The following is a 24,906-nucleotide window of genomic DNA, read 5'->3' as shown; positions in this document are numbered from 1 at the left end:
ACTGCAAAAAGGGCCAATTGACCAACCCAAGAAAGAGAGAGGCAGTGATGTGCTTTTTATTTAGCTTTCAGCATGCCCAGAGCCCTTCAGCAGCAGGCAATAAAACAAAACTCATTTCCGCTTAATTGAATTTTTCTTCATCTCACGGTTTCCAATTTTTAAAGTGCAATGTTTAAAAATGAGCCTCCTCGGTCCTTCCAGACCCTGCTGGCTGAGGAGGTACGGTCATTATTTCCATGGCTATAACCAAGTTGTCGTTATAGTGAGTGGCGTGCGGGAGCGGGGGCGTGCGGGAGCGGGTGCCGGACGGTGCCCTGTCACACAGCACGCAGCTTTTGCTAAGCTGAAGCCTTAAACCCCTCCAGCCAGGAGGCAGTTGTTTCAGAATAACCAGCTCGAGCTTCAGAGACGGTAATGTCTTTTGTCAGATTTCTTATACTTCTTGCAAAGTGAACTTCATTGTGAAGATCTAATGGCCCCCAGGGATCTTACCAGATTTCATGTTTTACATTGGCAAAAAAAAAAAAAAACCTTATTGAAAGACACTGCTAAATGCTTTTCTTCTGTCTTAATTTTATCCTCTTTCTCTGGTGTTTCATGGTATTAGTTTGCAGGAATAATGTTACCAATATGGTAGTTGATTTTCATTTTATAACTGTCAGATGAGGCAAGAAAGAGGAAGCACAAGGACAGAAAGGAGTTGGCCTCAGGGTGCACAGCAAGTCCCTGAAAGGGCCGGGATCCAGGCTTCCCCACAATGTGATTTACCCAGTGGCCAGCTTAGCCCTTGCATTTGGTATTTCCTCCATGGTCTTACTACTTTTCAGCAAATATAGATTCTTCCATAGCCCCACAGATCCTGTTTTTGCTTATATCAGGTACCATTGGAAACTTGGGCTTGTTTTTTTTTTTTAATATTATTCATTTGCTCCTGGATTCAGAAGCCTCCTACCCTCAGGTCTATCAGCCAGGCACTGCAGATAACAGTTGCTAGTAAACAGCTCTCCTAGAGCCAAAGACAGGTCCAAATATTGTCAACGCCTCCAGAAGGTCTCATCTTGTTTTTAAAATTCATCCATGTCATTTCGCAAAGGGGAAAACAGCTTCCACGTAATACCTTATACATCAATAACAGACTACTGAGCGATAGAGGAGTGCCTGGACCCGAATCTCAGGGTAGTTCTGTTCTTCTCCATCCCTGAGCCTCAGAAAAGCCAAGGAACTGTCTTGGGCTGCGGCTCATTGGTGGCACCAGCCCATCCATAACACTAATCCCACTTGCAAGGAGATCCACTTAAAATCTGAGACCGATTGTGACTGTGCTTCTAAATGCAGCACCAGTGTTTGCTGCTTTCTGGCGAGGTGGCCCTGGGGAACTTAAATCCAGCTCTCCTGGCTTTCTGACCAGGGCTCACTCAAGAGCTCTCCCAGCTAGCCAACCCCACCAAACCAAAGGAGCTCCTCCCGACATCATGACGTCACCTTCACTATTCACTGGGTTCCTCAAGAGACCCCTGTTATTGTATGAATGAGGAAGGCCTCCCATTCTCCTGCCAGGGATAGGGAGTGAGCATGATTAACCCATCTAAAAAACAAAAACTGGTCGATTTCATCTGGTCTCCAAAAGCAGTGCTACACAGGGGGATGTTCCCCCTTAAAGAGCCTGCTCTCATGGTACTGCACTCGCCAAAAATACAAAGCGCCTCTGACATCCCATGAGATGCTACTCCAAGTAATCAAGCTGAGACAGTGGTCTGGGTGGGGCAGTTTTTAACTGGTTTTAACCCAGCAGTCTTTCTCCTGTGTTTTGTAAGCAGCCTGCTAAGAACAGTGAGCTTAAGAAGCTGTCCTCCAAAAAGATGGTTGCACTTTCCTTCACACGACTTGTTACCTTGCATTTGTGTCTCCATCCCCACCCCGAATAGTCACATTATTGGGGAATTCCCCATAGCACAGAATCGGCCAGGCTTAACACACCATCATCCCTACACCTGGAACCTCAGGCAGAGGGCCTACATTTGCAGACTCCCCAAGCAAAAAAATCACAACAATCAAGCACATCAAAAAATAAGGGTACACTACAAAATTGACCAGAGAACAAAGATGGCCTGAAGGCTGATCCAGGAATTTACTGACCATATATTTTAAAGAAGCTTCACTGACCGTAGTTTAGTCCTGGAAAGGAGTTTACAAAAGATGAAGCATCCAAAAAGGAAGTGTTTATCTCTTCCTTTAGTCTGCCTACCTTATGCCTAAATCTTTGCGTTCCTCAAAACCATTCCCGGAAGGAAGGGTCCTTAGGTGCTTTGGCCCCATCACTTGCTGTGAAAGAAAGGCAATGCCATCTTACCCTTTCCCACTCTGCTGATCTCGTTTAAGAGAATGGGAGGCCAGAAGAAGCAAACCACCATTTCCCAAGGGGACTGGAATAAATTCCACCTGGCTAAATCCAGTATGCACATGGAGAGCTTCCTGATGGACAGATGTGTGGCATAAAGTGGGACTTGTAGCACCATTGGCAATGGTATTTCCTGTAGAAGTGCAGTCTGTTGCAGAGACAGCAGCTCATAAAGCGGGGGTTGGCCTTGCCCTTGCCTCAGGCTTGGTGATGAGCTACTGCAGACCCGCAAGCTGAGAGTCTCTGCACTGCCATTGGCTGGAGAGCTCTGCCTTTCTGAGAGCAGGACTGGAGCAACACAGGGCCTGGCATGAGTCCAGCCAGCAACCCAGAGGGATGCAGCCGAGGACCATTTGGAACCCTGTGGACAATTTTAGGGCTGCTCCCTAAATGATTCCTCCCAACCAAGATAGGCCAAGAAGCATTGCTAGTACTCGGAAGAGGCCAAGACTGTCCTCCAATTGAGTCAACTAGCACAGCAGAGAAAGCTCACATTTTTAAAGGGCTGAGGAGGGTTGGCTGCAGGTGAGCGGGGAGGAGGTGGAGTTACAAGCTCATCTAAACCAACTCCCTCAAAACAGACACAATGTCATTTCGCCCTACAGGATGAGAACTCTGGGAGACTGGCATCTGCTGACTTGGCTAAACAGACTGCATGTTTGGAGTCCAAACGTCTACAAATGTTTTCACTGATTGTCGTTCTGTTCTCTCCATATTTTAGCTTTGATCATTTTGGAACCCACAGCCTGTCTTGTGGAATAAATAATACAAGCAAATTAAAAAGGCACATTGTGCACCGGGGGACTTGTCATGCAGTCGCTGTGATGGTCCAGGGCCACTCAGCTCCAGCCTCAGAGTCACCTGCAATGAAAACCACTTCTTGCCATCAGGGATTCAGTGATATAGATGGGATTTCGTAAAAACCAAAACTGACCAAATGGTCTCCGGCATGTATTTCTGGGTAGGGAAGAAGTCATATTTTTCACAGCAAAAAAAAAGGAGGAGGGAGCAGGTTTTCAACATCGAACTCTGGCCATCAAAGTTTTCCACTGACCTTTAACAAGTGACTTTTTATTTTGAAAAGTAGGGTTCAATAAGGGTGGTCCAGAAATCACTTTTATCAGTACTCAAGGGCCATGACGCCTCTACCTCGGGAATCTCGGTTCTGGTGAGAGCAGTGGTTCGGTGGCGGCGGGGGGCATCTCATGAGACACTCCAGTTGGAGCAGAGTTCCCAAAGAGCAAGGTGGCCTGACACAGTCATGCCGTGAACCAAGCACTGTGCAGCCAAAGCCTGTAAGCAGGGGGGGGGAGGAGCCAACCAGCCAGCACCCTAGCGCTCTGGGCTCTGCACCCCTGTGCTGTGTTCTGAGAGGACGCTGCTCTCCCACCACTTCCCGGGAAAACAAGCCCTAGCGGGGTCCCGCGACCTCCCCGGGATCGGCAGAGGACTTCCATTGAAAATAATGGAAATTCACATTGGCGCACTTTTGATCCTTAAAAGGCAAGTCTCTTTTGATCCTTGAAGATATTCTGTCAAGCCAGAGGACGGGTAGGGTGGGGAGGAGAGGTGTTTAAAAAGGAGGATGATCCATTTCATCGAGCCAAGAGGCTGGGCTAGTTGGAAAGTCGGGATAACCTACACTGCTTCCTGTGGAGATGTCAGAGGTGGGTCCCCCAGCCATGGCTCTCAGCGTCTGGCTGACTCCCTGCCCTGCGTGCGCAATGATGCCCAAATTACTGTCCACCGTGTAATCCAGCCCATTGAGCAAAGGAGCGTGGGGTGGCAGGGACGAGATGGAGGATGGAGACTGGGGGATTCCATAGGGGCTCCCATCCCTCAAGTCCTGATAGGATTGTCCTGTCCCGTCCATGGAGAAGCTCCCATTCATTAACTGTCCGCCTGTAACGTCCCCCACGTTGCCATAAATCCTATTGGTGTGGCCAAGTTCTGAGAGAATTTGATCCTCTGTGGACAAAAGAACGGAGATTTATTGTCAGCCGCCAGGACTCCGGTGGTCCCCTGTTCTTCACAACCTAGGAATACACACGACCAGGAAAGAAGCCCAAGCATGAGCCAGACGCCAACATGTCAGCCTGGCATCCAGAGACTGACCCACATCAAGGGGAAAAAACAGAACAAACACCTGCAGAGACCAAACGCCCAGGTCCCAGAAGGCTGGACAAATGTTTGGTGAGTTTGTTGGTCCCATGTGTGCTCAGGTACGAAGGTGGCTACACTGAGGAATATGAACGCCTGAGGTTTGGTGGGTCATATGTTCTCCACATCACAAATGGAAGAAACTCTGTGCTAACAAGATTTCATCTGAAAGTTTTCAAACTGAGAAAAGTGCTTGGTTCAGTTAGTTGGGAAACAAGCAGGCCCATACGGTCAGGGGAGCTGAGGACCTCTCTAAGACATGTGTACAAAAGCCTTCTGGCCTACCTGGGAAAGAGGTTCAATATTAAAGTACTTGGTTTCTCCGTCTATCAATAAGCTCTTCACTGGGGACAAAGTATTAGATTGATTAAGGCAAATGACCTTCTTGTTTTTGGAAGAATTTCATTACGGGGATCTAATGGAACCTTTGCCACTTGGAAGAATTCCTCTCTCCAACAGAGGTGAGCAATTTTAGTCTTAAGAAAAAGAAGATTATATAATTACCTGGAGAGACCAATGATATGTCAACCTGGGGACCCACCTGCACCCAACAGAAAGGAGCTATGAAACGAGACTTAACAATCCTGTATGTTCCAGACGTTGATTTCAGCAGCTTAGAGGAGATTAAGTGGCTTTCCACCTCCCCCACCAAGAGGCCTGGAAGGTGATCATAAGGCCCTTGAACCCTCCCCAGGGCCCCACGGGCAGACCTCTGGGCTGGGCTACAGTCCTCTCAGGACATCATGGTCCTGGCAGGCAGCTCATGCCATCTGCTGCCCCACAGACTTCCTTTCTATTCCCACCTGGGCCTGTGCATCCATTCCTACCAAGGCCACCCTAGAGTGGACTTCAACACCCATCCCTTCTGACAACCTGCCTTAGGCTGTCCCTCACCCCACCCACAAAAATGAAAAGGGGGAGGGGAGTCATGCCCTTTAGAGGGGGCAGGCGATGAAGGCTCAGCTCCACTGTCAAATGGCCATTAACTGGCCTTTTGCCTACACCTGTCATCCCGTGTGACCAGGGCCCTCTGTGGGAGCCACAGGCTCCCTAAAGGGGATGGTCGTGTCTTCCAAGTGTAAAAATGTGCTGAGTTTTCCCCAAACACGTTCACAGTCAGTTGTGTTCATGGATCCCCAAGAACAGTGTGAGTTGGGCAAGGATGTGGTTATTCCCCATTTATAGATGGGGAAACTGAGGCTCAAGAGAAGTGAATCAGTTTGACAGAGCCATAGCCGGAAACCAGATTTCTGATCCCCCAGCTCAGGACTCTTCCCTTCGCCCCACAACAGAAGACCTTCCACTTTTGAGAACTCATTGCATGAGAACCGCATGGCTATTTGCAAACAACCGAAGGAGCCAAAACATGCAGCCATTTGCAACTTTGCTGACGCACAAATTTGAATATAGCGCATGCAGCAAAGCATTTGCGCTGGACTGGATGACAGGAGCGGTGGGGGAAGGGATTTCAGAACGAGGCCGGTCCCCACCTCACGTGCACTCACAGTACTGACTTCCCAGGGCAACGGGCCCGTTGAGCACATCCTCCCACCGCCAGGAGAGGAGGGGGCTCACTCTAGGGGGTCACGGGAGGGAGGCCAGTGCCCCGGCCGAGGGGAGAAGTGCAGGAGGGGGGCTCAGGGCGCAGGCAGAGACACAGCTGTCCTGCACAGCTGCGTGGGCTGGTGGGGGAGCCCCGGGCCGCAGGCAAGGAGGGGAGGCCTTGGGGCCCATGGGCCTGGGAACCCGGCTTCCATGTGTCCGCAGCAGAGCTCTGGTTTCCTCTGCCCTGTCCCCTCTGGAAGGGCCACTACCCTTTCCCCCTGCCCTTTACTCCAAGTTGCAGGGAGGGCTGTGTTCGGGAGGGAGTTGGCCAGGCCTCAAGAAAGACCCCTCGTGAGCATCGGGGATTACTGTTTCCCAGGGGCCTCTCCTAGGGCCTGGGCCTCGCCCCTGCAGCCCTGCTCACCTCGGAAGCTCAGCTCACTGTCACTAACCCCACAGTCCTCTGCCGAGCTCTCCTTCTCCTGCTTGCTGCCTCCCCGGCTCCTCTTGACGCTCTTATAGAACTGCCCCCAGCGGTGCCGCCCCGCGTCCTTCTTCAGCCGCTTCTCCTTGGCCCTTCTGTTCTGAAACCAAACCTGCCACACAAGCACAAGGGACACTCTCGGGGGGCGTCCACCACGAACCCAAAGCCCCCAGGGTCCCCGAGACAAAAGACAAAGACTGAAGCCTCAGCAGAGTTCAGGGCAAGGAAAGGGACGTGCCCACCACTCCCCGTGCCTGGGCCTCAGAAATGTGTCTCTGATTCGGCAAATTTCCGGGGGTTGTGGCCCTGAGCCCAACCCCCCCAGGGGATCAGTGACACCGCTGATGAGGTGCCATGGTTACCACTCCCGAAGCCTCCCTCACGTGGAGGGCACCGATGCAGGGACCCACAGGACACCCCCCACCCCTGCCCCAGGCCCGGCTTGGGTGGCGCCGGGCCCGGGCTCCCCGGTCAGCAAAGGAGGCCTGGAGGCCAGGGTGGCTGGTGCCTCACCTGTACGACCCTCATGTCCAGGCCTGTCTCCGAGGACAGCTGCTCCCTCACGTGCCGGGCGGGCTTAGGGGAGTTCTTGTAGGCGTTCTTCAATGTCTCCAGCTGCTTCGCTGTGATGGTGGTCCGGGGTCGCTTAGCTCCGGCCTCTGAGTCATCTGCAATGAAAACCACTTCTTACTGGGTCCAGCCCATCTGTAGCAGCTGGGTCTCAACCCGCCTTCCTCCTCTCCTCATGTAATCTTGCCTGCTATGGGCAAGAGTGTGGGAAAATGGGGACTATCACAGGGGAGTGGTCCCCAACCCCAGGGAGCCGATGCCTGCACCACAGGCCCTCTGAGTCACTGAAAAGTGAGGACGATGTCCTCCTTGCCTCAGCTCCCTGCCTCTCCCCTGCCAGCCCAGCCACACAGGGGCTTTCCTCAGGCTGAAGGTGTACCATTCCATGCGTTTCCCCATCATGACAAACACTCTGACTGGCCAGCCATGTGAGTTACTGCCCAGGCTGCAAAGGTGAAGGAGCCAGAATGAAGTCTGTGCTCTGGGCTGCCCCAGGCGCCTGCCCCTCCTCCCATCAGGAACGTCCGTTCCCCCAGGTCCCACCCACGGCTTCGCTGCCTTTCCACAGCCCTGGACTCATAGCAGGGGTGACCTAAGCAATGTTCATAAATTATGGGTCAGAGCCCACTAGTGTGTTGTGAAGTCAATTTAGTTGATCAAAAACTAAGAGAGGAAATAAAATGGATGGGATGGAATGAGATGGGATGAGGTGGGATGGATGGGATGGATGGGATGGATGGGATGGGATGGGATGGGTTGGGATGGGATGGATGGGATGGGATGGGATGGGGTAGGATGGATGGGATGGATGTGATGGGATGGGATGGGATGGGATGGGATGGGATGGGTTGGGATGGGATGGATGGGATGGATGGGATGGGATGGGATGGGTTGGGATGGGTTGGGATGGGATGGATGGGATGGGATGGGATGGGTTGGGATGGGATGGATGGGATGGATGGGATGGATGGGATGGATGGGATGGGATGGGATGGGATGGGTTGGGATGGGATGGATGGGATGGGATGGGATGGGATGGGATGGGATGGGATGGGTTGGGATGGGATGGATGGGATGGATGGGATGGGATGGGATGGGATGGGATGGGTTGGGATGGGATGGGTTGGGATGGGATGGATGGGATGGATGGGATGGGATGGGATGGGTTGGGATGGGATGGGTTGGGATGGATGGGATGGGTTGGGATGGGATGGATGGGATGGATGGGATGGGATGGGATGGATTGGGATGGGATGGATGGGATGGGATGGGATGGGATGGGATGGGATGGATGGGATGGGATGGGATGGGATGGGATGGATGGGATGGATGGGATGGGATGGGATGGATGGGATGGGATGGATGGGATGGGATGGGATGGATGGGATGGGATGGAATGGGATGGATGAATGCGATGGGATGGATGAGGCAGATGAGAGCAAGTATTGTTTCATGAAACTTGATCAATGCTTGCTGTATGAATATGTGTGCTGAGTTGAAACGTAAAATGAGTCTCTTACTGCAGATCATAGTCAAAATTTTTTGAAAAACACTGGTCTGAAGAGTGTTCAAGACAACATGCTGATTGATCAACTGTCTTCAATGGATTTTGACCATCAAGTTCCTGTGGGTCAAAGGCTGTTTATTCTCAGTCAGAATCAGGCACAGAGAGAGGCACTGGGTGTGAGTGGTTTGTTCCTCTCCCAGCACTTAGACTTACTTCCGTTCTCTGCCTAGCACCCCCGGAGTCAAGGAAGAGCGAATGGGCAGCTGCGTCTGGCCCTCTGGCTCTTTGTGCCCCTCCCACATGTGTACTTTGAAGGGGGTCTGCTCCATGCCTATCTTCCTACCTTTCTTCCTTTCCACCCAAGAAAACCCTGTCTTAGGAACAACAATAATAATAGCTAATGTTTATTAAGTGTTTACTATGTGCCTGGCGTTGATCTAAGAGCTTTATGTGCCTACGAGCCTCACAACAATTCTAAAAGGTTTTTCTTGGAGTCAGAAGACCTGGGTTCACCATTCTCATTGAGTGAGTGACGTGGGCAAGTCCCCTCGCCCCTCTGAAGCCTGGGTGGGTGGCACGTTGTAGGATTAAGTCATCCTTAATGACATTAAGCCCAGGCTCACACTACGATCAATCGTGCACACAGCGGAGGGGGGGCAAGGCCCCCAGTCCTCTCTCCTCCTTGGGCTGTTTTCTTCCCCAGCAGAGCAGTGTCATCCTCAAAGCCCACCACTCAAGTCCCTCCCTGGGGTCCTGGACCCAAAGAGGAAGGATTCCAGAGCCACTGAGGCACACACACTGAGGAAAACCTCCAAAATTCTTTAAATTCTGTTCTTAGGAATCACTCCCGTCTGCCCATATTTATAGAGATAAGAGCATGACAGAACTTGATGCAAATACGAAATAGTGCACTTTACAAATATCCATATGGTCTTTATGTACAAAATTTGAAATAATGAAACCACCAAAAATTTTTTCAATTCATCGAGAATTGCTTAATTTCAAAATAGGTTGGCCTAGTGCATTAGAGATTGTTCTCACCATGGCCAGATGGCAGCGCCACTGGGACAAACCCCTGTCATCCTGGGTTGGTGGCCCCTTGGTTCCGCATGGCTGGCTACGTACGCGGAACTTTCTTCTTGCGATTATGGTGACTATTATGCTCTTATTTTAACATTCACTGTTATTATAATTTAAAATCTTTTTTATATCCTATAACAATATCATCCAAGTATTCATTAAGTAGTGGTGGCAGTGCTCGTGCTGAAAAATGTACCCAAAAATCAATAACTTTGGTACGGAAGTTAAATGTGATAAAATGCTATGAGGAAGGCCAAGCAAGACCATGATACCCTAGGCTGTTAATTTAGGAGAGAGCATCTGGGAGAGACTGAGATAGTGCTGAGAAAATAAAAAGTAGCATTAAGGCAAAGATACACTTCACTGGTTATGGATTTATGTGCTCCCAGGATACACGCCCACCCCCCCCGACTTTTTACATTAATTCCTATGGGAAAATTAGTCTTAAAATATGTTAGTTTTGAATTATGCAGGGTCTCCTAGCACTTGTCCCTGGCATAAAATGCCACCTCATCATATTGAAAATGCAAATATCCAGGGAGACTAACAAATGAACAAAATCATTCACACCAAGATACAAATAGCTGATACTCAGTCTTTTGGGTAGCACCAGGGAGGGAACCTAAGCCTGAAAAAGGGTTTAGATTAGCAAGGAGGAATTAAAACATAAAAAGAGAGAGCCAAATGTCCCTCAGCAGACCAAGGCCCCTGCTATGCTAAGGAGCACCCAGATTTCAAGGGATGGAGTGGCCCCTGCCTCACTGACAGCCAGAGGCAGGAGGAACAGACCAGAAACACTGTGTAACCCCCAGCTGCTGGCAAACCTACAACAGATCTCACCTACTGTTTGCATTTCTTTTCCACGTTGGTCTCTCCCTCGTGGAACGTCCCATTCCACCAGTGTCAGCCTCTGGAAATCTCAGGACACAGCCCTATGTGACAGGTGCTCTGACCCACCCCTATGGAGCTGAGATGCCAAGGCTCAACCAGGTACACAACTTGCCGGGGGAACCCGCAAGTTAGTGCATGACCCGGCAGAGATGCCCACCAACCTCTGAGGCCAAATTCGGTGTCTTTCCACCACCCTACAGAGGTCTGCTGCGGGGCAAACCATCCTCGATAAAAGCGTTAGCCCCACTGGGTCATTCTTGCCTCCCCGGCTGGTCTCCCCTTTCTCTCGACCCATCCACAGCAGCCGTGGACGCCAGGCTGCAAGTGCTCAGGGTCTGAAGGAGGCCTCTGACAGCGAGAAGCAGCCGCTGGCCCTGGGGGTGGCCTGCATCCTTGGGGTCTCTGGTGAAGGGCATCAGAGTTCCACGGGCAGCTTGGGCTCTCTGAGTCCATCTGCGCTGAGGGTTTATCCCTAATCTTCTGTGACACCATAACTGACTCCAAAGTAACAGCACTGAGTGAGTTTTAAGGAGCCAGAGCAGATTAATACATTAAGGCAAAGAGCCTGGGAGCAGGCTTGCAGAGGCCCCTGAAAAAGGAGAAGAGACTGGAGGGCTGTCCATGTCGAGCGCCAGAACTCTGGGGGTGGGAGCAGAAGAGAGAGGAGGCCCTGCCGCGCTGTCCCTCCCAGGCTGAGCTCGGCTCCCGCGGCCTCACCAACAGGGCCTCCTCACCACCACAAACCCTTTGACTGCATTCATTAGCGAGAGACTAATTTCTCCATGCATTGCTCATATCTATATAATATATATGTGGGGACCGAGGAAAGATCTGGAAGGAGATACATGAAATTGTTGTTCCTTTGTTTTTTCATCAAGCCCAGAGCCATCAACAAAAGTGTTCCGCAGTAACACCCTGAGTCGATAAAAATTCCAGTCAAAGGCAAATGACCTTGGATGTTTCACGAGTTTGTGCGCCTGAGATTCCCAGGTTGAGTTTGGCCAAATGCCATGTTCGGAGCCAGGGTGGAGGGCACAGCCGTGAGTGAGAAGCCTGAGGTGGGGCTGCAGGAGGTGGGGAGTCGGGCTTGGCTTTCCTTCGGGGAGCGCTGGGGAATGGGGGGGAGGGGTCCGAGCCCTCTCTAGGCCCTGGGAAGGCCCAGGAAAGACCTAGGGCTGCCCAGGAACAAGGCCTTGGAGGGCAGGAGCCGCTGCTGCCCAGGCCGCCCCTGTGAAGGCAGGCTTTCCAGCGTGGTTACTAAAGGCTGGGGCCCGACATCAGCCTGTGCTGCGAGCTTCTGTGCAGACCGTGCGCAGGGCCCTGAGGTGGCCAGGGAAGGGGGGCGGGGTGCACGGGAGCAGATAGTTGAGATGGTTGGGGCTCCCTGAACGAGGAGACTGGCTGAGCATCTGCTCCCATATGAGGGGCTTGGGAGACACAAGAGTCGTCAGGCCTAAGTCCCTGCCCTCGAGAAGCCCACAGTCTGAGAGGGCAAACAGAATACAATCAACTGAAATACGAGTTGACCCGGTCCAAGGGTGACTTAGGCCAACGCGAGGGCTCTTGCTGACTGCAGCCTCTGAGGTGCGGAGGTAAATGTGCACCCCGATATGGGAAACTGAGGAGCAGCTCCAGTGTCCACTGCAGGCGGAGCACCCTCCCGGCCCCGCCCCAAGCGAGGGGCCTCGAGATGACGGGCACAAGGTCCTCAGCTGCTCCCGAGCCCGCGTGCTGGCGTGCGAGACAGACAGCCGCTCAGCAGCCGGAAACCGGTGGATGCTTCAGCGGAGCAGCAAGTGCCAGGAGCTGGGGGCTGGGGGTTCTCCCTCCCTGCAGGCATCTGGAAGGTTCTAGAGGAGGCAGGGGGCGAGCAGGGCTCCGAGGGGCGGCGGCCGGCACGGAGGCCGGGGGAGGGGCCGTGCTGATTACCGTTCTGCTTGGCCGTCTCATAGTCCTCCTTGCACACCAGCCGCCCGTCCTCCATGAGGTAGAACTCGTCCCCCGTGGCCAGCTGCCGGTTACAGATGATGCAGGCGAAGCAGTGCAGGTGGTAGACGAAGTCCTGCGCCTTCCTGACCACCTGGGTCGGGGGGATGCCCTGCTGGCAGGCCGTGCATTTTGTGCCGAAGCGCCTGTCAGGGTAGCGTGAAAGGATTAGAGCGCGGGGCAGGGAGGCGGGCTCCGGCTTGTGCGCACTTTTCAGCTGTCCCTCCCCCACCCCGCCGCTCCGGGGGGTCCATGGGCCTCCACCCCTGGGCCACCCAACTGTCCGATTAACAGCTCGTCAGTTCACCCAGGGCTGTAGGATTTTCCAGGTCCCACTGAGCAGGCAGTTTCACCCTCTGCCTAGAGGACCAGCCCCACGGGGCAACTGTGTGCGCCCATGTGCATAAAGCATCAGGTGAAACGCCTCTTCCCGTGCTCCCCACGGGAGAGGCCCGTGTGGCTGGGACACGCCACACGCCAGGGTCCACACGGGGCTCCGGAGAAATCGCACTTCAGCCTCAGAGCGGGCCTCTCACGATGGGTTCTCTCTCCTGCCTCTCCCCTCCATCCGGCAGACACCAAACCCTCCGTAGCAGCCTCCGTCCCCTTCCCACGCACAGCCCCTGAGATGTGAGCCCGGGAATCTGCGTTTTATACCCCTGCCACCATTCGAGGCGCAGGGCCTGCAGACCTCAGTTTGAAAAATGCTGCCTCAGACCTCTTCCCATCTACCCCTTTCTGGAGCAGCACCGAGGCAAGAGGAAGGTGCCCACCCCCTGGGCCCAAGGTTGGGAAAAGAAGAGAAGTAGACTCATTGCAACTATAGTCCAGCTGGGTCATTTAAGCCCCGTTCCCCGTCCTGGCCATACACACAGAGCCACGCCAGTGGTCGTAGAGGCCAGAGGGGAATCGGAGGCCAGTGCAGATGTGACGATGAAGCGGTGGGTATGTGGGGGGCTCTGCGGCAGGAGGGAGGTGGGAGGGTTGGGGAGGAAGGGGCAGAGTTTAAAACAGCAATCAACCTAATTATTCATGACATTTCACACAGCAGAACTTTATCTTCTTCAGGATGAAAGACTTTGCCTAATGGATCTGGGGAAGGTTTGATTTTAATGGTCCTTTTAACTAATGCTTATAGGCAGCCTGATTTCCCCTGAAAGGACAGTACATATTTCATCCCCATTAATACCAAATAAATTAATTATGGTCATGGCTATCATGATGAATCCCAGATTAATGCAGAATGATGGGTCTCTTGTGCAGTAATGATACCTGCCGGGGGCTGCAGGGGCCTGGAGCAGGCACGGCCAGCTGCGGCTTCAGCCCCCTCCCGGGGACATGGGGTTACAGAGAGAAGTGGGGTTCTCTAAGTCTAGATGGGTAACCCCGAAAGAGCCAGGAGCGTGGCCCCAGGGACTGCTCTTCTGAGATGAGATCTGAGGAGGGTGTCGGGGTGTGAGGGCCTGAGCTGTTTGGCTTGGAAGGACCCCAGGCTTCTGAACTCCTGGAATGCCCCTCGGTTTTGTGAGGACGGTGGCATGTATGGGAGCAGGCCTCTTCAGAGCAGGGCTTCTCAGCCCGGAGCTCAGGACGGGCTCTGTCAACCAGCCCCGAGTTTTTCAAAACTGTGCATCAGGAGGGGGGGCCAGGACTTTCAACAAATTTTCAAAGGGTTTCAAGGGTTTCATCAGATTTCAAGTCCAGGACCCAGAAAAGTAGAGATCAAGTTTGTTGAAAAATAAATCAGTGAATAAAGAACCATGCTTTTAGAGATTATGCAAGGAGATGGCTAAATCTGAGAATGGAGAACAAAGTCTACTGTCAGTCCTAGATGGTTCTGAACCTCCCAGAGCACAGGTGAGAGCCAGGCTTCTTCCACAACTGCTGTCTAACCATGTCGCCTGTATGAGAGAGGAAGGCAGGCAGGCAGGCACCCAGCTCTTCCGTGTGTGTGTGTGTGTGTGTGTGTGTGTGTGTGTGTGCGCGTGTGTGTGTCTGAAGGACAAAGAGAAAGGAAGCCTGTATATGTGTTACTAGAGTGTGTTTTCAAGTTGCCTGTAGTTTGTCTATCCAGTCCAGGCCAATTCACAAAGCAGGTGTTCAAAATGAAACAATGCCTTCGTCCTGCTCACTGCAAACCCTCCCAAATAAACCACCGAAACCCGAGCGTCCAAATCCTTTGCTGCAAAGGCTGGAGCAGAAGCAGCTCCAGAGAAGAACTAGAGTTTTCCAAAAAGCAAGTCCTATTTTGTGGCCGAGTCACGGGGTGGAGACCGGAGGGGGAGGAGGGCTGAGCAGACTCCAGAACAGAGTGGAGACCCTGCAGCGGCCCCGCCCACAGGCAGGGCCACATCCTCCCCCCACTAAAAAGCAGGCAGGGGCTTTCGGTAACCAGAAACCTAGTTGACACCAGAGCCCCAGAGACATGAAAGATAACGAGGGTATAAATTTAATCTACATACCGACAGTGATTCATGCATGAGGGTGGCAAGTGCACAAGAAAAATGAAAAATAAATGGACTTTCCCACCGGCGTTTTTTAGCAATTGAAGCAATTTTCCTGATTGTGGGATTTATACCGATGGTAAGTGGAAGTTGCTCCTTATTACCTCTCTCCCCTGGCGCACGGCCAGCGGGACCCTCATTGAGGGGACTGCGTGCACCCCCTGGGCCCACAGGGCTCTCCCAGCGTGGCCCAGTCCTGAGGGGCGCCCCCACCCCAACTTCTGCTCAGAGCCAGCGGGCCCAGAATAAGGCGCCGTCCTGTGGGGCTGCAGATGTGATGATGACACTGTCCTGAGTGTCCAGATCTCAGACCAGCCAGAGTCACAGGTGAGGCAGCCACGGCCTGGAGAGGCCACACAACTTGTTCTGTGATGAGCAATAATGAGATGGCCGCGGCTAAAACTCCCGGGTCCAAAACGAGGTAAAACTGTGAACCCGGCTGCTACACGGAACCAATAGTCTAACCAACTTGACCAAATCTGAAGGATGCTGGGGGCGGGGGCGGAGCAGGACACTGGCCAAGGAAGAGGCTTCCGAGGAATTTTCTAGTCAGCATTCCCTTCATCCTATCGCTGAGCCCCTACTGTGTGCGGGGCCCTGCCCGCTCGGGTGCAAACTGCACTGGCCTTGCTCACCAGAAGGACAATCTCTCTCTGGTCAGCCCTTCCTGCTAGGCCTCCAGGGACAGCCGGTCTCCCCGGGAAAAGCAGCTGGAGCTGATCCAAAAGACAAAGAAAACGCAAGGGAGGACTTGCTAATGGCTAACGTTACTTTCCTTCTCAGAGCAACCTCACTGGCAATGCTCTTATCTCTGCCCAACGAGCAGCAGGCAAGCCACAAAGACCCACCGAAGGAGTGAATGAATGCACGCAGGGAGGAACGAGTGCACGAACTGCTCCTTCAAGCACGTGTCCGAAGCAGGTGGAGAAGGATTAGCACTCACCACAATAACTGCAGCTCCGGGCAAAAGCTCTCCTAAGAAGGGAACTGAACCCCCCATTGAAATGAGGCTCGAAGTTTACAAAAACATAAACTTACCACCCCACTTTGCTCTCATCATTGCACTCATTCCACAGATGTCTCCTGAGTGCCCAACCTGAAAGGCGGGGATTATGATGCCTTCTGACGAATGAGAAACTGAGGCTCAGATGGGTGAGGGGCCGGCCTCGGCTCACACAGGCAAAGAGTAAAAAGACCAGGATTTGAACTCGGAGCTTCTGACAGCACAGCTGGCGCACGGTGGGCGTCAAAGGCAGCAAACATCACGGAGCAGCCAGCCGTGGTGCCTCTACTCTGGACTGGAAGTGGGTTCCAGGGGCCCTGTGCCCCTCAGGCATCCCCAGCTGCTCTGAGCCGCCGAGCATGCGGCTCCCAGGCCTGTGATGTGGGGCTGCCCCCCAGGGGCCACCTCAACACACCAACTGGTCCTACCAACGCCTTCCTGCACCTGTAGGTCAGGCGTGAGGGGCCTGGGCTTCCGGAAATGCACCGGACGTCATGGCTGACATTCAGGGGCTGCCCCCGCCCCTGGGAGCAGGGCCGGGCCTGTGTCCTTGGCCTCCCCCTCTGCTCCCGTGCTCAGCCTGAGTCCCCTCTGCCCATTCATCCGTCCACCCCGGCTGCTCTCGACAGGCCTGCCTGGCCCGCTCTCCACTTCAGGGTGTCTGGATACTGCAGGAAGGGTGACACGCAGGCCTGGCAGGCACCACATCTTCTAGAAACAGGCGCATGTAAATCCTACACCGCAGACGTTCCAGCACGTTCCTGATTTTAAGTTCTGACCCGCCATCAGGCCAGGTGCCATATTCTGGTCACCAACACGATTAAAGAGCAGCTCCCGTTTACCAAGCACCTGCTGTGCGCCCGCGTGGTACGTAACCTCTCTTGAGCCTCGCCAGCGGCCCTCAGGCCACACCGCTACCTCCCCGGGGCAGTCACTGTCACCCCGGCCCACGCCCCACCCCAGGGCGAGTTTCCCTCCTGCCTCACTGTCGCTCTCTCCGTCCCTGCTGCCGTAATTCTCAGTGGCGTCAGTGTCCCCAGAGCGGTCCCTCCTGCCCCTGCCCTCTCGTTTCCTTGACCTCTTCTCCTGAAAGGCATGGCCTCCACCGTTCCTCAGCCACTCACGCCCATGGTCCACCCCGGACCGTGTCACCAGGAACTGCGGCGCCTCCAGGAATAACTTCCAACCTTCGCACCGTCCTGTCCTTCCAGCTCAGTCCCCGCAGCAGCCCGACGCCCACAGCCCTGCAACCCGGCCCCTCTCACTGCCCCTCCCTCCCCTCGTGGCCTCACGTCCCCCCCTTACCCAGCAAAGACGCCGTGGTCCACCTTAGGAGTCCCTCTCGCGCCCACACCCCGAACCCGCGTCCCGCTCTCAGGCCTCCGCTTCCTCCGTGCAGCACCGGGCGTCCGACAGGGCCGAGGGAAACACACCACCTCCCTGACCGGGCTCCCCTTAAGTTCAGGCTCTGGACCTCAAGAGGGCCCGGGAAAGCACAGGGCACTTCCCTAGTGCATTAGCCCTCCCACCTTCCCATACCTTCTCTCTCTCAAGCCCCTCATCCTCCGTCTCAGCTGGCGGCCCGGCTTCCTATTTCCGGGAGAAAAAAGGAGCTCTAAGCAAAGGCCTGCCAGGACTCCCACTGTCCCGTCCACACATACCCCACCCCCGCCCCGCCGCCACTTGCCCAGGTCTCTCGGCTTCCTACAGCTGACTCGGCTGTGCTCCTGGTCAAGGCCGACCGCCCGCCTGGGCGCAGAGTCCACTCCTTCCTGCCTAATAAGATCATTCACCCAGCAACTGGCCCCCTTGCCACCCACATCATTAACTTCCCCTCTCTACCACATCTACCCAGCAGCATACAGCATGCTATTATCAATAGTTCTGCCACTTAAAAAAATAAAACCTCTCTGGACCCTACACCTCCTTGCATCTACCATCCCTTTCTCTACTCCCCTTGGAGCAAAATCCCACAAAAAAGGGGTCTCTAGGCAGGGTCTCTAATGCCCCCCCGCTCTCAGTCTTCTCTTGAATCCACTCCGTTGGTTAATTTCATGGGCAACCAGATGTTTACTCAAACATTTTCCTGGGTGTGTCTGGAAGCCGTTTTGGACAGATTAACATTTGAATCAGTCGACGGAGTAAAGCAGATTGCCCTCTTCAATGTGATGGGCCTCATCCAATCAGGTGAAGACCTGAAGAGAACAGAAAGGCTGGCCCTCCCAAGAGTGAGAGTGAACTCCCCTTGCCTGACTGCCGGAGCTGGGACATCGGTCTTTTCCTGCCTTTAGACTCGAACTGAAATGCTGGCCCTTCCTGGGTCTCGAGCCTGCCATCTTTTGGATTGGGACTTATACCATCAGCTCTCCTGGGTCTCCAGCCTGCTGACTGCAGATCTTGGGGCTTCTCAGCCTCCAAAATCATGTGAGCCAATCCTTAAATTAAATCTCTTTACACACACACACACACACACACACACACACACACCCCGTTGGTTGCATTTCTATGGAAAACCCTGAATAATACATGCTCCAGTCAAGGTGCCACTGACAAATCAACCCCAACTGCACTTGACCAGGTCAGCGCGGCCCCAGCATTGCTGAGTCCAGTGGTCAGGTCTAACCTTCCCTGACCTTCCACCACATCGGCCACCCCTCTTCCTTAGAACGCTGCGCTCACTTGGCCTCAGGACCCGGCTCTCCTGGTTCTGCTCCTTCCTCGGACAGCCCTTCCTCCACCTCCCACACCTCTTCTCTGTCCACCCTACACCCCTGGGGATTCTACTTCCACCTCCAAGCCCAGACCCAACTCCAGACGGGTACATCCCATGACGTCTTCAGCATCTCGACTTGGACGCCCAAGACCAAACTCCTGATCCAGATGCAGATCCCAGCATCTGTTCCTCCAGTGACCTTCCCCATCTCAGAGAAGGGTAATTTCATTCTTCCAGTTGCTCAGGCCGACAGCCTCGGACACCCGCATCTGATCTGTCAGCAAATCTCATTGGCACCACTCAAAATTATGCCAAGACCTGGACCACCTCTCGCCGTCTCCACCACTGCCTCCCCAGCTGAGGCCACCCTCTCCCCTTGCCCACAGCTTCCCTAAAGCATCTCCTGGCTGCAGCCCTTGCCCCACCGTCTATCCTCCACACAGTGACCCTGAGTCGGACCATCTCACTCCCCTGCTCAAAACCTTCCAGTGGCTCCCCTCTCACTCAGAGTAAAAGCCAAAGTCCCCTAACTGGCCTCTAAGATCCTGCACCATCCAGCCTGCTTCCTGGGCTCGGAGCTCTTTCCCCAGATATCTACATGGCTCACTCCTGCATTTTCTACAGGTCTCCCCTCAGATATATCCTTCTCAGGGGGCAGTCCTTAACCATCTCCCCTGCACCCCACCCCAGCACTTCCTTTCCCTTCTCTAAAGCACTCATCTCCCATGGATGTACTGTGCATTTCGTTCGTTTATCGTATTGTCTTTTCCCCTCTCTAGAAGGCGAGCTCCGTGACAGCAGGGCTGGATCTCTTTGGTTCACCAGTGGACCCAACGCCTGGAGCAGTGCCTGGCCTGGGATATGTGTTCAGTGACTATTTGGTCATACGTAGTGAATGACCCACTCCTATGGTATGCATTAATGCACATTCCCCCATTTGTAGATGAGGAAACAAGTTCAGAGAGGGTAAGAAACGTTCCAGAGGACTCACAGCCATAGACAGTGGAGCTGGGATTTGAACCCAATGTTCTTCCTTTCTCTGGGCCATTGGGAGCAGTCAGTGGAAGCCAGCCCGGACCCATGCCAGCCTCCCATGTGTGGGAGCTGCCACAGTGCGGTGCACTGTCCCGAGGAAACAAAATACCACACAACTTAATTTTATGCTTTAATTGCTTGGTGGTGATTTACTGCCGGCCATATATTTTTCTCCCAGTTGACACTTCCCTCCATGTATTTCTTTTATCTATCACCACACTTGACAGGTAAGTTGCTGATATTTACTGTTACTGTATGTACCAATATTTCCAACATATATCACCACCATAGCCATGTCACGGCAAACAGAGTTCTGCCCCAGAACGGTCAGCCTTCTCCAGACATAGACGGGGGCCATATTTGGAGAAGGCCTGACACCGGAGAATGTTAGAGCCTTAGAGAATACAGACACAGCTCCCGCATACACATACTCACACACACTCACAAACTGCCCCTCAGGCTCTGCTTTTTGTTTTTAATATAATGTCTTTCTTTTCAACGAGCGTTCAATATTACTTTGAGATGAATACAACGGGAAAAGCTTTAGAACCAGTGACCTAGTCCAACCTCCTCATTTAACACAGAAGCAAACTGGGGAAGCCCAGAGAGGGTCAGGGGCTTGCCCAAGATCACACAGCCCAGTTAGTGGCAGAAAAAGGTCTACAGCCCAACTCTCCCTTCCCCCAGCCATCCTTCCCCGCTTTCCCTGCTGGGGGGAGATTTGCTTCCCAAGAGGCAATGGGACGTGTGGGATCTGACCCTCTTCTACGAGAGTGCAGCCCAGCTCTCTTAATTTTTGTGAACATGCATTAAGCAGTCAGTATGCACCAGGGGATTTCACGTGAGCTATTTCATTGGAAGCGCACAACAGCCCTTATCGGTAGCTATTATTATTCCCTTTTCACAGATGGGACAGGCTGCCAGCTGGCCCAACAACGTCGTCCCTCCTTCCCACTCCTCTCCTCTAGGCACCTAATCGGCTCTCCTTACTCCAGACTAATTCTTCTCTGCCAAGGTGTTAGCCCAGCTGTCACCAAATTACCACGTGCAGAAGTGCCACCTAGGATGTTTGCTTAGAAGCAGAAAATCCACCCCAGACTCCTGATTCTGGGCCCAGAACCCACACTTTTAACAAGCCCCACACGGATGACCCCAGTACATCTGTGGCATGGACCATTCTCTGAGAAACCCTGCATAATGGGCGCTCTTGGCCCCCTTGCAGCATCTGCAGCTTGCTTGTTGATTCTTGAGCCCTTCAAGAGCTAAGGGCTCATTCTCAACAGTGGTGCAGCAGACACGGGGACAGGCAGGCAGCAGCATGGACGTTCGGGGACAGAGGCCCCATCCCACCCCCTCCCACCATACCCCCAGCCAGCCCGCTGCATGGACCCATGATGCCCGCCACAGGGTCCAAGGCTGGTCTGTGGCTTCTCCGAAAGTGGCGCTTCCAGGGGCACCAACAGACCCCAGGAGCCAGATCGACAAGTCAGAGACTGGCTCTCCCCCGACCTTCGTGTGACCTTGGCCAGAGAATCAGCAGGAAACGTGGTGGAGCCAGGCCACGGGTTCCTGAGCGCTGGGCTCGGGGGATTCAGGAGCCACGGGGGCAACATGGCCAAAGATGGGCTGCAGCAGGAAGGCATAGACTGGCAGAGAGGGGATCGAGAGGGGAAGGACAGCCGATTAGAAAAGCTTCCAGCGGTGCAGAGGTGTGGTGACAGGGGCCCGAGAGAGGAGAGAGGCAGTGGGAATGGAAAGAAAGGGCCTTTTGGAGGTGGGACCCCGTGTCTCGGTACCTGAATGGCTGGGGGTGGGAAGTAAAGGAGGGAGGAGTTTGAGCCCCAGTGATTAAGAGAACGGGACTTGCTGCTGCCGGCTGGTGTGTTTTAAGCTGCCCCCATCTCCCATTCCCATGTCACCCCATCCCTCTTTGCCTGGGGACCATGTTTCCACAGCCCAGATGCCATCTGACTCCCAGGCTGATCTGCAACTATTTGGTTCCAAACAGATTCTCCCAAGGCAGAAAGGTCTCCAGTATGCAGCTTCCAGAGATGTCAGGAGGCCTTCACTGAGAGCCTGGGCTCTGGGAGGGTGGGCAGGCGCAGCTGAACGGGAGGCCTCCGGGGCAGGCAGACATATAATCCGTGGACTCATCACCGCCTGATATACCGCCTCAGGTCCCAGGGGGAACTGCTCAGCTAAGTAATTGCTTCTGCCTTGATTACAGGCCTTCGCAAATGACCGTGGGCCTGGTCCCACCAGTGTTTGAATCTTACAAATGTCCGCACGCACAGCTACTATCTGGACCATCTGATCGTTACCTTAAGAGGTTTAATTTGCTTAGCGAGGGAATTAGACTATAAACTATTCGGAAATTATGGAAAGTCACACGTCAAAGAGACCCTCCCCTTGTGAGTTCTTCAAGCACATTTTGCTAGAGTGTGTGTGTGTGTGTGTGTGTGTGTGTGTGTGTGTGTGTATGTCCTAACAGGTGTGTGGTTATCAAAAATAACAAGTGGCTCAGTAAGAACCTGGCCCCAGATTGGACCACAACCAACCTCAGAACTGAAGTGGCCTCTTCCTGGGGCCACAGAGTACAAGCTAGCTAGAGGCGGCCACACAAGCACAGGCGGGACCCTCCCGCCAGAGCTGGGAACCCCGCTTTGGGAAGTGAAGGCTGAGGGCTGCGGTCACTGCCACAGAGCTCTGGACCACACAGGGAGGGATGGTCTCCTGTGGGGAAGACTCACGGCAGCTCCGCACACCGAGAGGTGGACGATTGTTCCAATCCCCTGACCTGCCATTGCCACTGGACAGGCCCCACCTCCCTCCCCAGGACCCCTGTCTGGCCCAAGGCTTTTTGTAGCCTCTGCCCCAGGACCCTCCTTTTCTCTTTTTTTTCTCCTCCCTACATAGATATGCTGTCATGGCCTTAATAGGAATAGCTACCAATAATGATGGCTACTGAACACTTCATTTTACTCAGCCCTCATAGTAACTTTTGAAAAGTAGACATTTTTATTCCCATTCCTTTTTCGAGATGGGAGAGTGAGACTCAGAGAGGTCTAACGCCCCAAATTCACACTGAGCCTGGATTCAAACCCGGCGCTTGCTCCCTCTTCAACGTCCACCTCGGAGAGAGGTTTCTGGGCCCTTATCGGCCCATCAGGCCCATATTGCCTGATGTCCTGTGGGCGTCTGCCCAGCTGAAGGATGGAGGCCCTGGTCACCGGAGTGAGTGGCCCAAGGTCACTAATGAAGACCTGGCCAGAGCCAGCAAAACTACCCTGCAGCTGGGCCAAACACAGAGCAAGCCGGAGCTGAAACAGGCTGTTCTGAACTGCGGGGATAAATCAGCAGCTCCCGGGCTCCCAAGGACGCCGCTTACCTGCCCCGGGCTGACAGCCAGGCTGACTGCCTGGAGACTGACTGGCTGGGGGAGGGGACACAGCTCCCCAATGACAACAGCACAGCAGCCCTCCATCCCGCTGGGTCCCCGCAGTGCCAGGCAGGTGAGGGCCTCAGGGGCAGGGAGACACCCCCAGAGAAGCATGAAGTTTTAGACAGGACCCCCCGGAGTGGCAGTCACCCCAGAATGCCTCCGACTCTTCCCCACGGCCCCCTCTGGCAGGCAGATGCCAGCACACACACCTGGCGGCCAGGGCGTGGCTTGAAGCTCCCCACGAGCCTGGGATGTTCTTAAAGGCTGTGCTTTACCTTAAAAATGTACACGGACTCTTGCCCTTTCTTTGATTCTATAGCTGTTTGTTTTCATATTATAATAATCACTGGTTCGTTTCTCAAGTCTTCATGTAAATCGGCATGGCATCTTTGTCCCCGGCCCACTGCCATGTACCCTCTCCACCTGCCAGGCTACCCCCGCCCCCATCTGAGGAGTTCTAGGCCTTTAAAAGTCATCTCAGTGGGAAGGTCTCAAAGCTGGAGGGAGCAGCGGGCAGGAGAGGTCAGCTCAGGCCCAGCCTGGGGGAGAAATCTGACAGCTAGTCCTCCAAGGCCACAGGCCAGGTGAACACATCCAGGGCCAGAAACCCAGAGATACAGCACCGAGCATGAAGCACCCAGCAGTGCTAGACACAGTTTACACCCTATCTTCTTCCCATTTCATAGCAACTCTGTGGGCTAGAATGTCACCTCTTAACAGATAAGGGAATGAGGTTTTCAGGAAGGCCTAGTCACTTGTTTGCTGACAAACAGCCGGTAAAACACAGGACAGGAATTCAGTCAAGCTCCTTTTGGGTTCACCAGACCACTCGACTGATAAAATAACTCCCCTTTGCGAAATGCTACTGTGTACCAGGTCTTCTAAAGCAGCCACCATTAGCGTTCCCATTTTTCCTGCAGAGGACACTGGAGCTCAGAGATGTCAAGGAACTTGCCTAAGGACCCCAGCACTTGAACCAGTTCCTGGAGCGGAAAACCTGTTTTCACCACACCTCAGAGTAAGGGAGCTGCCAGGCTCATCCCAGGACCAAGTCAGTGATGAAAAGGGGGACCGGGAAGCCCAAATCCCAGACCCCTGCTCTCCCCAGGCTCTAGTCCTTTTGCAAGGAGCCAGGGATCCTCCACATGCTGGATGCACAGTCCAGAAAAGACCTGCTCAGCAAATGCAACCCAAGGAGTTGTTGGCTCCCTGGCTTGCGATTCAAATTGTAATCATCTTAGAAGCATGCTGTATTAGTCAACTAAGCCTCTCCTCTCAGGCCCCAGAATGTTATTTCCTTTGGAGAAGGGGAGCCAAGGACCCAAGAGTCAAAACAACAAACAACAGCAAAAATCAGCCAATGTTACTGAGCAAGACAGAGTTTAACAGCCCCCGCCCTTCAAACAACATAACAACCACAGAGTACAACCTTCCGACAGTACTTCTTTCTGCCTGTGCGCACACCAACATCGCCCTCTGCTGCCAGTCACCAGTATGACCATGTCTCGCAGGCTGGAAGCTAGTGGGAGCCAACCTCCAGCTTTCCTCTCTGTCCTCCCCCCACTTCTGGGGTATTACACACCTCCAG

The 24,906-nt window shown here is 53.6% G+C and overlaps 1 protein-coding gene across 1 annotated transcript in view; it reads right to left on the bottom strand.

The window, feature by feature from the left end:
• Positions 1-3,971: 3,971 nt before the first annotated feature.
• LHX4 (LIM homeobox 4) overlaps positions 3,972-24,906 on the bottom strand; it is a 43,270-nt gene continuing 22,335 nt past the window's right edge. Inside the window, exons 3-6 of the mRNA XM_059903867.1 lie at positions 12,565-12,767; positions 7,101-7,255; positions 6,528-6,699; positions 3,972-4,366 (exon numbers count right to left, since the gene is read on the bottom strand). Coding sequence (XP_059759850.1) covers positions 3,972-4,366; positions 6,528-6,699; positions 7,101-7,255; positions 12,565-12,767 — 925 coding nt within the window. The remainder of the gene's footprint in view (positions 4,367-6,527; positions 6,700-7,100; positions 7,256-12,564; positions 12,768-24,906) is intronic.

This window comes from Balaenoptera ricei, chromosome 1 (genome assembly GCF_028023285.1).
Source record: "Balaenoptera ricei isolate mBalRic1 chromosome 1, mBalRic1.hap2, whole genome shotgun sequence".
NCBI classification, from domain to species: domain Eukaryota; kingdom Metazoa; phylum Chordata; class Mammalia; order Artiodactyla; family Balaenopteridae; genus Balaenoptera; species Balaenoptera ricei.
Note: the sequence above shows the minus strand (reverse complement) of the source record. Positions and strands in the feature narration are given on the sequence as shown.